The 17,887-nt window shown below is 44.5% G+C and overlaps 2 protein-coding genes and 1 pseudogene across 4 annotated transcripts; 1 reads left to right on the top strand and 2 right to left on the bottom strand.

Annotated features, from left to right (window-relative positions):
* Positions 1 to 6,173, top strand: part of LOC136487304 (kinesin-like protein KIN-5A) — a 28,716-nt pseudogene extending 22,543 nt beyond the window's left edge.
* LOC136486029 (GATA transcription factor 25-like) lies at positions 5,925 to 8,098 on the bottom strand. The gene is made up of 3 exons (XM_066482799.1): positions 7,966 to 8,098; positions 7,008 to 7,867; positions 5,925 to 6,913 (listed from the first exon to the last, which is right to left on the bottom strand). Exons 2-3 carry the CDS (start codon positions 7,452 to 7,454, stop codon positions 6,596 to 6,598), a joined length of 765 nt encoding a protein of 254 aa, XP_066338896.1. The 5' UTR covers positions 7,455 to 7,867; positions 7,966 to 8,098; the 3' UTR covers positions 5,925 to 6,595.
* A 187-nt stretch (positions 8,099 to 8,285) lies between these two features.
* Positions 8,286 to 14,439, bottom strand: LOC136486028 (protein GAMETOPHYTE DEFECTIVE 1-like). 3 transcript variants are annotated; one of them, XM_066482798.1, is made up of 5 exons: positions 13,753 to 14,439; positions 13,448 to 13,605; positions 11,899 to 13,157; positions 11,399 to 11,493; positions 8,286 to 9,064 (listed from the first exon to the last, which is right to left on the bottom strand). In XM_066482798.1, the coding sequence occupies exons 1-5, from the start codon at positions 14,389 to 14,391 to the stop codon at positions 9,062 to 9,064; spliced, it is 2,154 nt and encodes a 717-aa protein (XP_066338895.1). In that variant the 5' UTR covers positions 14,392 to 14,439; the 3' UTR covers positions 8,286 to 9,061. The 3 variants fall into 3 exon arrangements, with proteins under 3 accessions (XP_066338895.1, XP_066338894.1, XP_066338893.1); XM_066482797.1 differs by having other exon boundaries at positions 8,286 to 9,010; XM_066482796.1 differs by lacking the exon at positions 8,286 to 9,064 and having other exon boundaries at positions 9,079 to 11,493.
* Positions 14,440 to 17,887: the final 3,448 nt, after the last annotated feature.

Genomic DNA, 17,887 nt, shown 5'->3' with positions numbered 1-17,887 from the left:
AGAAAACAATAATCATGCATAGAAGTAAACAATCATACGGTGCTCCTCTCTCGCTCGGTCAGATATCTTTCATCTCCACGTAAACCGAATCATATGGTATTGTCCATAATTTGGAGGGTATTAAATTTATGTTGGGTGCATAGTAGACCACCTAGCTTTATTCTTGCAACTTCTACCTCTTTATGTGTTAGTCTTTGCCAATGGTATAATTTGTTCGTAAAGCTCAAGCAAGACAATTGGCAAAGATCAAGCAAGACGACTCAATGAGGTTGGCCCTTAATTTTAGTGTTTCCAGCGTGTAGACCTAAAATTAAAAAGTGGCTGCTCCTTGAGAACATCAGTGGTGCCAAATAAAAGATGTGCATGTTATACATGGTGAGACTGGCGAACCTTCTGCAATTTCCTAAACAAATATTCCCACCATTAGTATGTAGGTCCATTCCCATGCGTTTCTTCGTGCTCCCATTAGCATATAATATGAAAGTATTGTTGTGTTCATCACGACTTCCAGTTGACTACTTCCATTAACATATACTTCTTCTGCCCTAAAATATAAGTCGTTATGGGATGCGTGCAGGTCAAACTTTCTCAACTTTGATTAGGTTTATAAAAAATGCGTGCAACATTTAAATCTCCAAATAAGTTTATTATGAAAATATATTCAATGGTCTATATAATGATACTAATTATGTATTATAAATATTAATATTCTTTTATATATAATTGGTCAAAGTTAAAAAAAGTTGACTTCTCGTAAGTGAGAATGAATTCTATTTTGGGACAGAGGGAGTATGTGAAAGCAGTGTTGAAAATATTTTAACAACCAAGTTCGTCTCTATCTGATTGGTAAGCTTAGACATCATAATGACATCAAAATTTTTGACTCTCATGGACACCTTCATGGATCAGTGCAAAGCATCCTAATCCTACAGCATACATAAATGGCAACTTTAAAGTTATGATATTTTCAAAGGGTTGACAATAAAGACCATCTTAGATATTCTGAATTAGAGTATATACGTGCAGGCACATAGGCATGGTGGTGTAAGTGAGCAGCCAACAGGAGTTCAGAGTTAGAGGGTGTTTGGATCCTAGGACTAAACTTTAGTCCCTGTCACATTGAATTTTTAGATATCAATTAGGAGGACTAAATATGCGCTAATTATAAAACTAATTACATAAGTTGTGGCTAATTCGCTTGTCAGCGCTGTGTACATGATGGTATGGAGATATGGTGGAACTTATTCGTGGATTTGTTGGCGCACGAAAGAAATGGATATCAGAAATCTCTTCCCGCCGGTATAAAAAATGATCTTAGCCGCATCACGAAAAGATCTACACAGTAGAGTTTGTGAGCCTGCGATGCCACGCTCTCTGTGACTGTAAATTTCACGAACATAGCTTTTTGGATTAAATGTCACTTTAACGTCGGTCATATACTTTTATAGTATTGTTATCTTATTATGCGATCCGTGTGTTTTTAGTACAAAAGTTTAGCTGTCCCGTAGCAACGCACGGGCACGAACCTATTTGCATATATACTCGAACCTGTGTGTACATGATTATATGGAGATGCAACGGAACTTATTCATGGATTTATTGGTGCACGAAAGAAATGGATATCGTAGAATTCTTTTTGCCGATATAAAATATTATCTTAGCCGTATCACAAAAAAGTCTATACAGTAGAGTTTGTGAGTCTGCGACGTCGCGCTCTCCGTGACTGTGTTAATTTCACGAACTTTGCTTTTTGAATTAAATGTCACTTTGACTTCGGTATTTAATTTAACAGTATTGTTATCTTATCGTGTGATCCGTATGTTTTTAGTACAAAAGATTTAGTTGTCCCGTAGAAACGTACGAGCACGCTCCCTAGTATAGGATAATACTAAAAAATGTCGTCGTTTGATAAGATCTAGAGTGAATCAAGCACTGATACGTAGCCAGCCTTGTTTCCATTTTTTTCACTCTTGATTTCAACACATGGGAATATTTACCATAACGTTATAGTAATTCACTTAGTAAGGAGTTACTATAATCTTATAAATTAATATAGTAATTATCGTAAGTCAAAATGGCTACAGAATAAATTATTTTTGTAGCCAGCTACAGGGTAGTAGTTATATATATACATATGTATATATATATATATACATATGTATATACATATGTATATGTATACATATGTATATACATATATATATATATACATATCTATATATACATATGTATATACATACATATCTATATACATATCTATATATAGATATGTATATATATATATATATATATATATATATATATATATATATATATACACATATATATATATATATATATATATATATATATATATATATATATATATATTGTGTTAACACCCTGAACTCTAGTAGTGATGAGACTTGTGTCGATACGCTAGCCAGTAGCCTAGCATCATATCATGCATGTGAGACCAGCTACTGCATTCTTGGGAGAAATTAACTATGCAAATTACAAAGAAAGAAGACAAGAAAGAAAATCCAATGGGATTATATTGTAATCGATCCATCTCTCCCCCCTCGACCGGCCAGAGCTACCTATACCTAGAAGAAACTACTACAAGTATATATCGTATCGATCATTGCGTGAGAGAAACATGTGAATGCAAGCTCCAGCTATGGTATACTTATAATAGCAAATACACTGTATATATGGATACTAGAGCACATTTGCCAATCCGCCGACAAATATACTAGTTAGATCGTGTTATATATGATAACTGGTGTTCTTGTCTCCTCTAACGTGTTTCCTCTTATGCCTCTCCATGAATTAAAATCTCACGTTCTTTTTTATTATTATTTTCATGCACCTTAACAGTTGATGAAAAAGACATGCATAATCTATTAGGATGTTTGGTTTGAGGAAAGGAAATCTAGGTGATGTGAAGCATGATCATCTCTCAAATTCAGTGAAATGACCTCATTTCTTGTACCTATACTAATTATTAGCTTGTGTCAAATAAGTTAGTGCTAGATCAACTCATCCATTCCACAAGTAAAAAAATAAGTGAGAAGATGATAGGCTATACCGTAATGGGTAGAGAGACCTCACTCCCGACTTATGTGGCAGGCGGTGACACTACATTTGTGTATGTGTGTGGCTGACTTGCTGCTAGGTCAACAACGCGTGACGTAAGTCAGCATGTGTCGGTCGTGCTTGGCCATTGCCCCTTTCGCATGCCGCGTAGGGGTGGTGCGACTATGGTGGCACTACATAGGGTTGTTTTGACTATCGTTCAATGCCTGCGCTTCGTTGTGGCATGGTAGGCTAAGCGATGGCTATGTGCGTCTACGTTGGGTGTGGCTTGGCTAGGGACAGGAAGTTGTTATCTAGTGTAGGCAGGCAATGGTTGTGCAGGTGTGTGTATTCTTTTGGACCTAGTTTTCACTAAAAAAAAGTGGATCCTTACTTATCTATATTCTTCTTCTCTTATGAAAACTTGTAGAAAAAATAAAATCTCTTTTCTTCTCATAATGGAGATTGAGATGTAACATATCATTCTAGAGAAAAACATAACTTTTGGATTTGTGTATTCACAGTACCAACAAGGTCACATACATATTTTGTTAAATGAAAAATGAAACATGTAAAAGATATAAAACAAAAGTCATTGAGAAGGAAATAAACTGCTGATGCAGGCAATTTTATGTTTAAGTGAAATTTTACAGTGCTTGGAAATAATAAGAGCCCTTCATCTAGTAAGATCTAATGGTTTTAAAATAGGAAGAACCAATTAGACGGAACTTAAGTGGTGGACCAGAACCTTGAAATAAGTGAGCCCAACCTGTTCCTAATTTAATAGGAAGGACATATAATAGTAATTGGGATTCTCCATCTTGATTACCGTCAGTGTCGTCGGCGCGTACATGACTTCCGCCGTGGCCTGGGCACCGGCCCGTGCTGCTGGACGCGTATGACTTCATCGCCACTGGGCTCATGTGGAATTACGAGGAGGTGATACCGTCAAATGCCTTGCCAGCAAGCACCAGATTGCGAAGGATCGATTTCCAGCCTCTCATTGACAAGGCCATGAGCAAGCTGACTGCTTGGAATGGCAAGAATATTAACCATGCATGAAGGTCCAGCTTAGTCAAAGCAATACTCACCTCCCAAGCTGTGTACTGCCTCACATCCCTAAGAGCTCCTAAAGCCACGCTGAAGGAAATTGATAACCTTAGAAAGAGTTTCCTCTAGGGCTGGATCCGTGAAGCTAACTGGGGGGAAATGCAAAGTGAATTGGCCACGTTCCACAAGACCAACTGAATCTAGGGGGTCTCGGCATTCTACATCTTGGAAAATTTGCAAGAGCACTACGTCTCAGATGGCTATGGAAAGAATGGGAGGAGAGAAAGAAGGCCGCTAACCAACTCAGACACACCATGTGACACGACTGATAGGCTCCTATTCGCTGCGGCAACATCAATCACAGTTGGCGACGGTAGGAGAACATCCTTCTGGAGCAGCGCATGGCTCCAAGGTCAAAGGCCCCAAGATCTAGCAGCCAAATATGTTCCAAATTTCAAAAAATAAAAACAAGTCACTCAACGAAGCTTTGCACAACAGAGCCTGGATTAGGGACATAGACCTGTGGCATGCAGGTTTCACTTCCCAACACTTTGTGGAGTATGTCTAGCTTTGGCACGCCCTAAACCACTTTCAGCTCCAATCAGACAGGAAAGACAACATCATTTGGAATTTCACGACGGATGGAAAATTTACAACAGGATCAGCCTACCACACGCAATTCATTGGATCAACGACGACCAATTTCAAATGACTGATTTGGAAAGTCTGGGCGCCACCAAAATGCAAGTTCTCTGGGTGGCTCGCCATCCAAAACAGAATCTGGACCTCTGATAGGACTACAAGCGCGAGCATGGCCAAATAATGGTGTGTGTCCTCTTTGCAGACACAGTCGAGAATCTGGAGTCCATCTCTTTCAAGACTATCGTTACACTTTGCAATATGGCTAGGCAACGAACACCTCCGACCTTCCGCCTGGGTGCTAGGAGACTCCGTACAAACTTGGTGGAAAAACTTAGATTGAACACCTTCGACGGCGAGGTGAGGACTACGCTCCATTATCATTCTTGTTTGTTGAGAGGTGTGGAATGAAAGAAATGCAAGAATCTTTGAGCGTAAAGAATCTGCACCAATGCATCTCCTCCAGAAGATAAAGGAAGAGGCTGGCTTGTGGGCAATGGCGAAAGCAAACCATATCTCCAATTTATTATTGCGCGTGTGATTTGAGGCCATCTGAGGTGGAGTGTGTCGGGCTTTTTGCCCTTTGTACACAATTGTATATGTTTATACAGTGCCTTTCTAGACTCCCTTCTTTTTAATACAATAGGCAGCTCTCCTGCCGGTTCCGTTTCAAAAAAAAAAAAAACCTCGATTTGCTGAGTTGGGATTGACCGTAATCTGCCTTGCAATTGAGATCGCTGCCTCTCCAGGATGGTTGGGTGCAGGTGGTTCATTTTGTCAGTCACAGCCCGGTCTGCGCCATGCCGCAATCCATTAGCCTGTTCGCTTGCTCATATACGATCGTTGATTATAAGCTGGAACAATATTTTTCTCTCACACTAAATCAGTCAGCAGTTAATAATCCACAGTTTACGACGAAACGAATAGGCTGCATGGTGATCCCCATCACATCGGCGGCCTCCTGCCAGGAGCCCCACCACTCCATGCGCTTTGGCTTTGATAGTCAAAAGTACCGAGCCCTCAGGTTCGCCTTGCGGCGGCCGGCATGTCTGTGGCAGGTTTATGTGAAAATGGTTGTAACGTGATCCTTCTCTGGTCACGGCTCCGTGTTAAATAGAGCTAGGAAAAGCCCCCGGCGTGGCTTACATCTTGTACAGCAAGTAGATACATCTTATCTCTATCTCTACTGACTTACAATACAAGACTACAACAAACTAGAGTCTAATCTAAGGAGCCGCAACAACCTTCTGACTTGATGAGCAAATCACGTGTACACCACACCGGAAGATATACCAGCAATACATGGATTGGGAACCAGATATTTCAACAGTTTAAAGTCGAACATCAGGTGGGAGCAACTACGACTCAGGGAGGCGAGCGCCGGCGACGCGGACGGCGGCGGCGGCGGCGTGGTCTTGAGATCGTGAATTTCATGCGCTAAAGAAAAAGGAACGTCAATTAGAGTTAATGACTGGCTAAAAGTACTAAAGTAACCTTGAGTACAATTAACTGCTGGCAATATTTTTTTAGGGAGGGACCGCTGGTTCCTCCCAAGTACAGTAACAAAGCTCTTAAATCATGTATGTACAAGACTAGTACACAAATGTTGTCTTGTGTGCATCACACTCATGGATACGATTGATCAGGAAATAAACAACGAGCAGAGGCAATATATAAAAGAAAAGTTATATATAAAATAAAGCGAAAGGCAATATCAAATTCTTTCTAGTAAAAGAAAATCCCGTGCAGAGATGTATATGAAGTTAACTAGCAGAAGGGAAAAAGCAATATATAAAATATAAATTAAAGCGAGCAGCATTTCTACTCATGCACTGATGCATCTATCTATCTATGGGTGGCAGCTGTAGTGATGATCAGCTATACTGATGGAGGAGACTCCAAGGTAGGCGGCCAACATCTCGTCGTCGTCGGCACAGAGCTCTGCTAGGTTGATGCCCTCCTCCTGCACTGCCGGCCACCACTCCGGCGCTGCTGTTGTTGCCGCCGGCGAGTCTGACTCTGACTCTGACTGATGTGCTGCTGCTGGGACATGAACATGGTGGTCTGCAACTGCATCCGCCTCCGTCTCTGTGTAGTCGCCGCCGTTGCGCGCGAAGCGGCCCTTCACCCGGGGACGACTGTCTGCGAGCGTCTTCCTGCACGCGTACTGCATGCGCCGCCATTCATTTGCGTATGTTAGAGGAAGCAGCTATAGCTAGCTGAAACCAACCAAACCAATATATATGTTGCAGCAGGCAGACCGTGATCTTCTTTTGGAAGTTGCGTTGGTTGCGCTTGCTCCGGTACTTGTCGATGCGCTCCCGCCGCTCCTCCGCGCTGTACCTTGCCGCCACCGGCACCCTTTGCTCCTCCTCCCGGTCCCGGACGATGAGGTCTCCCGTGCTCAACGCCCGGCGAAACGTCGACGAGGACGTTGCTGCAGCCATGTCTGACGACGACGCCTGGGACAAGTGGGTGATGGCGTGCAGCTGGCTGTCCATGGGTGGAGGAACAATGGCAGGGGCCTGCTGCGAATAGTGATGAGGCATGTAGCTCGACGGCGGCGGCAGCAATGGAGAAGGCAGGAATGCTCCTCCATCGGCAAGCAAGGCGTCTGGCCGAGAGGAAAGGATCGCATCACCAGCTTTGAGCTCACCATCAACGCAATAACATGTGGAATTTGCCCAGTGATGGTGTTGCTGATACATGGCTGTGGCCTATGGGTGCTGCTAATGTATGTATCTCGATCGGTAGTATGTGGTGACAGCTGACAGGCAGGCAGGCCCTCTTGGGTTTTATAGACTTGAACAAACACATGCAACAGGAGGAGATGGAGACCAACATACATACATACACAATGAGCCATGTACAGGTGCTAGTGCTGCATCCACGGCTAGCTGCCACAACCTAACAAAAGTAAGCTGGTGCGCATACAAGCGCAGCAGCAGCTTTACTGAATTTTGGGCGTGCACTGCACAACCACAATGCAGGCAGGAATTCTCCATGTTATGCGCCAAGGAATTGGATCAATGCAGCTAGCACCAAAACCACAATGCATGTGTACGTTCTGACAATGAGAATCTCAATAGATTGTGAGCACAGCACATGAGCAACACCAACGCTGGAAATCGAAAATGATTAAGGAAAATAGTGCTCATGATTCTATCTAAATTTCTATTTTTCAAGGAGACATGAGTAAGTTGGAGATATCGCTTATACCTTTTCGGTTCCACTGATATCCTTAAAATGATACTCCCATCCCATATGCCCTGTGCTGCTGTTACACCAGGACAGACACATGCTCAACTTGCAGTTGACCACACCGCAACTAAGGGAAAGGACCTACCACTACCACTCCATGTATGGGTCCAGGTTCTGGGGAGGGGATCAACATGCAAAATATTTGCCTGATTCTAGCATCCCCCATCATTCCCTAGTCAGAGTAATGTGATGCAGGACACATATGCAAAGGTAAGCAACACATGCAGTTAGTTCATTTACATCCAGATTTGGAGAAACAAAGATCATTGCAAAGGAAGTTCACCGAATGATGGTCGCAATTAAATGCAAAAGCATCCTCGAAAAGACTTGGGTCCCTACAAAGTCCACCGCACTGGGACTCATATGATGAGCTTCCAAAATCAGAAGTGACATCTCCCAAGATTTTCCATGCAGTTAGTTCATTTACACCCAGGTTTCGAGAAACAAAGGTCATTGCAAAGGAAGCTCACCAAATGATGATCGCAATTAAACGCAAAAGCATCCCTTGAAAAGGCTTTGTCCCTACAAAGTCCACCGCACTGGCTCATATGATGAGCTTCCAAAATCAGAAGTGACATCTCGCAAGATTTTTGGTGGGGAAGGAAGAAATGGTATGATACCGCATTTGAATAATGCAGCCTACAGCAAGGCTGAGCCCCGCAAGAATCAGTTTTGTTTCGAGCAACTATTGGGCACAAGTTTCCTGCTATTGACCCAGGACGCTGTTTTCAGTTGGCAATTCGTTGGTAACATCACTGGAGTGTCCTTGCACCAATCCCAGCACTCCCTGCTCCTATTGTGGCCGCAGCTTCTCGTGAATCCCTACAGTAGCCCACTCAAGAATTGCGTGTCACGTTGACATAGCCATATGCCCTGACGACTTGAAGTGGCCTTAGCCAACCGACAAGATAAAGTCAAAGGGCACCATAGATCTATTGTCCTTTGACATGAGCCAAATTGCTTTTGCACACCACAATTCTTACGACTTCCTTTTACATGCCACCTGCATCGATTTCAAGATACCAAAGCAACCACACATTAAACCACTGACAATTCACTGCATAGAAAGAGAAAAACAAGTATTTCATAAGCCAATGCCTCTTTGTCAAGCAACACATCAACAAATCATTCATGTAAGATAATGAAAACAAGTGGGAGTGATAGGATAGCGTGCAGTTCTCCTAGATTTTCCTTTTCTTCTACTAGGTCAACTATAAGAATAGTCACACCACTATAGCATGAGTGGTGATGCAATGATTGTTTAGTTGATGTGCACGGAGAATTTATTGACAGACTACATAGATACACAGCTATTGAAATAATTGGTATTCAAGTACAGAGAAGTTCATTTAACTCCAATAGGATGCCTAATATAAAATTGCAAATCACTATTCAAATGAAATGAAGTTAAGAATAACCAACCGGCCATTTCAAATGTAATAAGCTTTAGCTGAAGGAGGCCACATAGATGGAGGCTGATAAGACCTTGTGTTCTGGTGGGATGTGTCATATGGAGGAAAGATTTTGGTCCTGCCCCAAATCTTCCTCCAGGTGCAAGTGTGGTGGGGTATGGCTATGGCTTTTTATCACGATCATGGTCTCTAGAAACTTTTCACATCAAATAGAAGCATGGTCATTTCATGGTTCATGTGCTATGCTGTAATAGCTAACTAGTTATAGTGGAATCTTATACCATTATAATAGGATATTGCTGTTTGGCCTCCAAAAATAATGCTATTAACTGTTACTGCATCCAAAATCAGGAAACAAATGCTTTTGAAAAGCCACAGCAATGCAAGCGGAGCTTACTGTACTTTATCTGCACTTATCTTCCCTTCCAATACAGTCTATCTTTAAAGAGAAAATTGTTAGTAGTTCATGTTTAATCCCTAAACTACATCCATAGAATACTAAGTACAAATGAAAGAAAACAAGAAATATGCACATCCAACTCAATCTTTCCAGAGGCATTTGAGAACAGCATAGCTGGTTCATCTTGTAGTTGATTTGCTATACTATGGCAACATGGGAGCACCATATGCTACAATGTCTGTTTACAAAAATTTATATTTGCAGGCTCCACCGTGCCAGGTACTAAAATGACATTACATTTTGTATAAAAAAATTATATGATGAATCCAGTTTTAGTAGCCATTGCTTCATATTATTTCAAGGCAATCACTATAAAACATAACATTTTTACTGCTTCAGTATTGTTAGGTATAGAGGATATCAGGATGAGTAGGAATAACATAATGCTACTTCAGAGAGCCTACAAAGCCTAAGAATAACATAATGGCCATACATGGTGGTCACGTGCAGGTTTATTTTCAGTTAAGCAAGGAAGAAGCTGCTCCAATTGAGGTGCTATATGTAAGGTGTTTCAAGGCTAGACATGCAAACACTTTCAAATGGATTTTCTTTTAGGTACATATGCATACACCAACATTGATGATTATACACATTTGTTAGTGTAGAGCATCCTGTAATAAGGATCTAGCAACAAATGCCAACAATATCTATTTCAACAAGAATATATGAAATCATGTTTCACAGGCAGTGAAGAATTAAGTGTCAGATAGACCCATGGCAGGCTGATCAAAGGATTGAGCTAATAGTTTAATATCCTCCTAATTTCAGCGTTCAGTGTTAGCATGACAGAACACTTCATGAGCAAACATGCAGCCAAATGTTTCTGTTCCATTTACAATAAAGTCAACAATACTTGGTAAGAATGTAACTACCTAATAAGAATCAAATTAATGCAGAATTACTAAGCCTGCTAAGTGAAAAAAGATAAATCAGATTGTTACTGCAACTTTGCACATTTGTGAAACAGTAAAACCAACACTAGTTTTCCCTAACCTATATTTCTTTTTATTTCCAGAACCATGGTACTATCAGTCAATGGTCAAACTTAAAACATATCTACTGCAATATTCACCAGATTTTATGAGCTTGTGTATTAAAGGTAGTGAGCCAGGTGAAACTGCCAGTCCCATTAGTCATTGGTCAGATCAGTATGTATCTTAATTTGTCCAATGTTAATTTGATCAAAGTCACCAAACATGAAAGTAGGAACCAAAAGGAGAGTTTTACTGTACAAAACATGAAAGTTGAGATTTGTAGTGGCACTGGGGAAAGTTAGACCTAGGTTACATATGGACGAACCAAAAAAGAAAATTTTCCACCTTTCAGGTATGGCTCTGTTTTCCATATGACCATATGTACAATACAACTGATTGGTAAACGGATTTGCATTTCAGATCAAAACTTTAAAACGAGATTTCTTGATCTTCCCTTGTAACATAATGATTCAGGGATGGTAATTGACAGCAAACTCCTGTCAGAGTGAAATAAAACCTCATGCACGTTTGATTAGTCCTCTTACTTTGCATATTTTCTTCTTGAAACAAACGGACCGAAGGAAGCCCAAGAAAGGAAGATAAGCTGGATGGTGCGGCCTTAGTTTATGTCTTCGCTTTTCTGCAAAACCAATAATAATTTAGACTTGTTTAGAAGATAGATATAATATCAACTTATTTTTTGTTTTCTACAGAATCAAATCCTTTTCACGAAACAAGATGATAACCCCCCCCCCCCCCTCTCCAAAAGGAAGTTTATTTTTAATCTATAACAAAATATGTAAACGAGGCAAGGAACAAGGAGTATCCTTCTGATTGCCTTTCCCTTATAAAAGAAAGATGACAGAAACCCCATTGTATCATCTCAAGAAACTAGAGAATTAACAGAGGAAAAAAAAAGGTATGCAACACAAAACGGCAGTATGCACCGTAAATAAATGAAACAATTCTGAATATTAAAGAGTAGAAAGATTAGGAGTGTTCCAAATTTTTTTTAAAAAAGAATAGTCAAGGCATCATATCTTACCTGATCTGACTGTGGACATCCCAGCCTTACCACTTGGATAAGGAAATTTTAGAAGTAGCTCATGTGTTTTAGCAATACTTTTATCCAAAGAAGCATTTATGTCCTTAGAATTCTGTTCTTTCAGCTCATCACTTTCACAGCTTGCACCAGTGCTTCTTGTATGAATAGTTGAGCTGATCTCCTGATCATGGGACGCAGGTTCCACTGAAATAGATGTTCTTATTTTTGTGTCAACGGATTCTGCTTCATTTTCCACAGTTTGTACTATGTTTTCATCCCTACTTTGCTCTACTTTTCCCTCCATAACTTTCGGCTGAATTATAACATCCCTGCATAATTCATGACTTGAGTGAAATGAAAGATCGGATGGTGCCTTGTCATCTACCCCACATAGGGGACACTCCAGTGGTTCTGAAGTACCTCTGCAAGCCACATTATCAGCTTGCATTCCATTAGACCTGTCTGAATCCTTGTCCTCAGGCCAAACATCAGCACCAGAAGAAATTTCATGAACCTCACTCACACCAGAGGTGCAATCAGTGTGATATTTCATATAAGACTTATCATTAGCTAGCATTTCACTAGAGTGACTTGGCCCCTGATCCTCAAGACTAGTACCAGAAAGCTCTATGCCATGGGGAAGAGCAGAACATGCTAGCTTCGTACTAGTATCAGAGGTTGAAGGAATATTGTCACCGACAACGAGTTTTGGCCTACATGATTCTATTGTATCTACTTCCATTGCATCCTGCACGAATTCAACATGCTTGGCGTTAATTTTTGGGTCAGCAAAACAACCTGTACCAGGCTGCACAAAAGGATTCACAAAAACTTCATTGTTTTCGGCCTTCTCAAGTATAGCATTCTGATAATTGAAAGATGCTGGCAAGATAGATTGGCCACAATCTGTCAGGACTTCAGTTCTGTCAACTTGTAGTGTCTCTTCTTGAGTTTCGGATGGGATTTGATCTTGATCACTAGGTTGTTCTGACAGTTTAGCAAAGACAGACACATCAGGATTGTGAGGTTTTTCGTGTGAACCTTCTATTACACCACATATGGGTGAACCAGGAAGTTCATCAAGGTTGGAAGAAGGTTCCAGCTGATTTGCTCCTACTTCAGACGGTACAGAATTCCAACCAATCCAATCAGCAAGCTTGAATTTTGTTGAAGTCAACTCTTCATTTGGTAATAGTCTGGCAACTCTAATTGTTTCTTTGTAGAAGTGTTTCTTCCTTATAGCCTTCAAAACAAGTGACCTGACAATGAGAATATGGCACAAAATCGCATCACAATTCAAGCAACATTTGCTGTATTTTTAAATGGAAAATAGGTAGCATAAATTGACAGAATGGCTGGTTCCAGGTTGCAATCAGAGAGCTGAAACTCAATAAAACAAAGGCTGCTATATTTTAACAGCAAAAGATGCTCTTTGCACAGGGGTTACTGCACGAGCCAAAACTAACCCAATCAGTAGCGTAAATTGACAGAATGGCTGGCTACCACGCATGATTTCTGAGACAAGGGGCTTGACAAAAGAATAGCTCACCTGCAGTTTGAGGACATAGCAGCTTTTGCTCGGTCAATGGGAATGCCAAGTAAATAAGCAGATAGGTTGATGACATCATAGGGGCCTCTGATCTGGGAAGCAGTATGAGCAGCGCTTGAGATGATGAGATTTTTTCCTTTAGTCCAGTCCACCAAAAGCTGAAAATAAAATGTATTATTATAGATATATAAAAGTTGTATGTACCATATGATGTCTGAAAATAGGTGATTTTCTCAAGAGAGCAAGGCGTTATCACGAAGGGAAAACAATGTTGGGTCATTGGGTAGGAGTAGAATAACATTGACCTTGACTTCAGCTATGAGGTTCCTCTTGGCATTGACGTCAGTAGAAATGAGTGGGGAGTAGGCAATCTCGAAATGCAGCCCCTTTTGCAGGGCAAGTTTGAGCATTGGGGGCTTGATGCGGAAGGGCAGCTTACCGTGGGAGGAGAAATCGATGGAGATGAGATCAAGGTGTTGAGCTGAGAGGGGTGCCTGACAGAGGTGATCGAATGCGGCCTGGGTGAGGGGGCGGGCTGCGACGAGATCGTAGGTGCGGAGGAGGCGGGAGGCGGAGGGGGCGAGCGCGGAAGCGGTGGCTGCAGCGGAATCGAGGGAGAGGGTGATGCGGGTGTACTGGCGGAAGGGCTCGGAGGCGGGGGAGGCGAGGCGGCGGCGATGGAGAGCGGCGGAGGATGGGAGCGGGAGAGAGGAGAGGGGCGCGAAAGGATCGGTGCGGCAGCGGTGGGAGTCGGCGAGGAGGCCGCGGTGGGGGTGGTCGAGAGCGACGGCGGCGTAGCCGAGCTCGAGAGCGCGAGCCGTGGCGGCTAAGAGTTGGAGGCGGGAGGAGGAAGAGGAGTTGGAGTTGCCATCGCCGCCGTCACCGGAGGAGGAGAAGGAGGACGGGAGGAGGCTGAGGTCGTAGAAGAGGAGCGGCGCCGCCATCCCCGCCTTAACCAACGACTGCGGCGCGGAAAGGCCAGCCAAGGAGAAGAAGGGACGGAGGAAGAAGACGAGACGAGTAGCATGGACCCTCCTTCGGCCCAGGAGCCCATTAACAACCACTAGGAGGAAGCAGTCCAGGCCCATAATAAAAACATTAGGTGCATTTTGTTTTCGAAAAACTCTATCTGATCAACTAATACGCGAGTTCGATTTGCCACACTTATATCTGGAAAATATGATGTATCGACTCCCCAACTCTTAACACCGACTGCCTCGTTGGTGGGCCGCGACGCCCACGAGGCTTTTTTATTCGCTTCTATATCCGCCCTCTTTAGGCACCGCAATTTCTTAACAAAATTACCGCAGCGCCGCGACTGCGCACTCTTCGCAGCACCTCTCGCTCGCCTTCTTCTCCGCCGTCGCGCCTGGCCACATCCCACGCTACTTCAGGCTCCGCGCCTTTGCCCCCATTCACCTCGCCCGTCACAGAAGGAGAGGCACTGGAGGCCTACACGCTAGGGAGCCCTGTGCCTGTGCCTGTGCCCCATCCAGCGCGTCCGTCATTAGGAAGGAGAGGCCTATGCGTTGCGCCTAGAGTGTATGCTGGACCGTTGCTCTCAACATCCCTCTAACCCTCGAGCTTGTTGGCTATTGGAGTTCTCCACCAGGTAGGTGTGGCCGCGTGGCGACGCTATGTTTCAAGTGTTTCAGGCATTTCAGATGTCGGTGTTTCGAACAAATACCGGCTAGTAAATTTATAATTGTTGCGCGTTAGGCCCGGATGGTGCACTAAAGGACACAAGGTTTATACTGGTTCAGGGCTGAATGTCCCTACGTCCAGTCTGCTGCTGCTCAGTGTTATTAGTACCTGAAAAAGGTTCATAGTAGGGGGCACAAACGATCGAGAGAGGGATAGGTCCCAAGTCTCTGATGGAATGGTCGAAAGGACGCCAAGAGCTCGATTGCTGCTTGGCTGTGTGTTATGTTGAATTGATTCCGTCAAAAGTCGGTCTCTTCAGTGGGGTGCCCTGCCCTCCCTTTTATAGACCAAGGGAGAGCAGAGGATTATAGATGAGAGAAAGAGGAAAAAACTAAAGGTGGAGAAGGTCCTTCAGGAGGAGCCGGGTCTTCCTTTTCCCGTGTGCCTACCCTACTAACATGGTAGACCAGTCCAAGGGGATGGCGTGTTTGCTGATCCTTATAGGGCCATGCCCTGGCTTTTGTCAGCAAGTGGGTGCGTCCCATCCTACGCCGGCGGAAGGGTGCGGCGTGTCAGAGGGCCAAGCTGCCGACCCTTCGGGGAGTAGACGGGGAACTGACCCTACGTCCGTCACTGTAGGTGATGTGAATTATGTCTTGGATCGTAGTGGTTGTCGTATGTTTGTGTTAGTATCCGCAGTCAGAGGGCTGATGGCGGCGCCTACAACAATGTGGGATAAAAGTCAGGCGCCTACAACACTGTTCGGGCACTGTTAGGTCGGAAAGGGCTTAAAGCGTCCGTCCCATCGTGTCCTGGCGGTGCCTTACTGCAGGCGTATAGGGCATGGCCCTCGATACTGCGGTTGACTCGAATGTCCTATCGTACCCTGTGCTCATCTTTATGAAGGATCAGGGTGCAGTCGTCGGCGCGAGGCGGAGCCTGCCCATGGACGTCGGGCGAGGCAGAAGCCCGCCCTTAGCCATTGGGCGAGGCAGAGCCTAGCCCTTGGGGGTCAGGGCTGAGGCGGAGCCCACCCTCGGACGTCAGGCGAGGCAGAGCCTGCCCCTAGCCATCGGGAGAGATGGAGCCTAGCCCTCGGGGGTCGGGCGAGGCGGAGCCAGCCCTCAGTGGTCGGGCAAGGCGGAGCCAGCCCTCGGTGGTCGGGCGAGGCGGAACCAATCTTTCATCGTTCGGGCAAGAAGCGCAGTAGTGTTCTCGTCTGACCAAAAGTGTCAATGTTTGATGGTTATTAGTTCCACTTCGTTGGGTACCCCGGTATTAGGTCCCCGACAGTAGCCCCTGAGCCCCCGGGTGATTCGAACAGAATCACCCGGGGGTGTTTTGACTTGCCAGAGGGTGCGCGCGAGCGCACCTGACGGGTGTAGCCCCCGAGCCCCCGGGTGATTTGGGCAGAATCACCTGGGGTATTTTGATTCGCCAGAGGGTGCGCGCGAGCGCACCCGTCAGGTGTAGCCCCCGAGCCCCCGGGTGATTCGAGCAGAATCGCCCGGGGGGTAATTTCGGACCCTTCGCGGGTAGGGCTGTGAGATTCGGTTTTTGTCAACTGGATAGTTTTAAGGGAACCCTGGTATCCTGTTCGTGGGGATTTCATCTAGGGTCAGCCTGGCTAGGGCTCGACTATGGATCGAGGCCCCACTGATGCTCATGTACCTGAGTCCTGGTCGCTCGTGGGCCCATCCCTTGTTGGAACAACTGTCGAGACTGTTGGGCCGGCCCTTGGACTCCTGGGCCTAGGCGGGCCAGATAAGAAGCTTTTTGACTTGTATCCTCTCTATGGGAAAAGAGTCTGGTGCGCTTGGGAAGACAAACCGTCCGGTGCGATTCTAGTGGGAAAGGATAGGGGTCACGGGCGCGTATCCCATGATGTGACGCGGCGGTGTGTCGTGGCAGGCTTAGAGATCGAGGCGGACGGTTGCCCTTCTCGCATCCGTCGTCCCTATAAAACCATGGGGTTCGCCCCCAGGGTTCCGTACTTTGCCTCCTTGCCTTTGCATCTACAGCCTCCACTGCCAATCACCTGAGCCTCCCGCACCCGTATTGCTGCCGTCGTCCAGCTCGCATTCGCATCGCAGCCACCGTCGAGCTTGCGTCCACCCCCTTTCTCATTGTTTCAATGGAGCCATGGTGCAGATCCAACATTACCCCTCAATGCCTGGAGGGCCTTGTCCACCGTGGCCTCCTTCGCCCGTTGTCCATCGTCGAGGAGTGGCAGCTACCTGGTGATAAGGACAAGCCGTCGCCGCCCAAAGGGTATGTTGTGTCCTTTGCTCTCTTCCACGAGCGGAGATTTGCCGTACATGCTCATGTTGATGCAAAAGTGGATCTGCAAACACAAAGGGCTAATACCCGAATCGATATCCAAAGCGTGCCAGTCGATTTGACCTGCTAATCGACAAGGATGAAGATACGAACACTTTGGTCCTGACAACAGCGATACGCCCGGAAGTCACGGCCAAGAGGTGTTCACGCGGAACTCGAGAATCGCCGAAGGTCGTATTGAAACGATGCAGCTCGCCGAATCAATGAGAACTCGTAAAAAGGGAAAAAGTATGCAAATTGACGAAGTCGCCGAAAAGTAAGTAGATGCAAATAGGAGTAAAAATTGGTTTCGATATTGATTGATATCTCTATTACATTACCCCTTACTCCATATTTATACCCTGATCTAAAGAGACACAACCAAACACAACTAGGACACCAATCCCATATCTAAGGAAACACGGGACTCTTACATGAATCATACTCTAACTAATATAGAAAAGGAAATCAACTTCT

This window comes from Miscanthus floridulus, chromosome 10 (assembly GCF_019320115.1).
Source record: "Miscanthus floridulus cultivar M001 chromosome 10, ASM1932011v1, whole genome shotgun sequence".
Taxonomy (NCBI): domain Eukaryota; kingdom Viridiplantae; phylum Streptophyta; class Magnoliopsida; order Poales; family Poaceae; genus Miscanthus; species Miscanthus floridulus.
The sequence above is the reverse complement of the archived record's forward strand: the minus strand, read 5'-3'. Positions and strand labels throughout refer to the sequence as shown.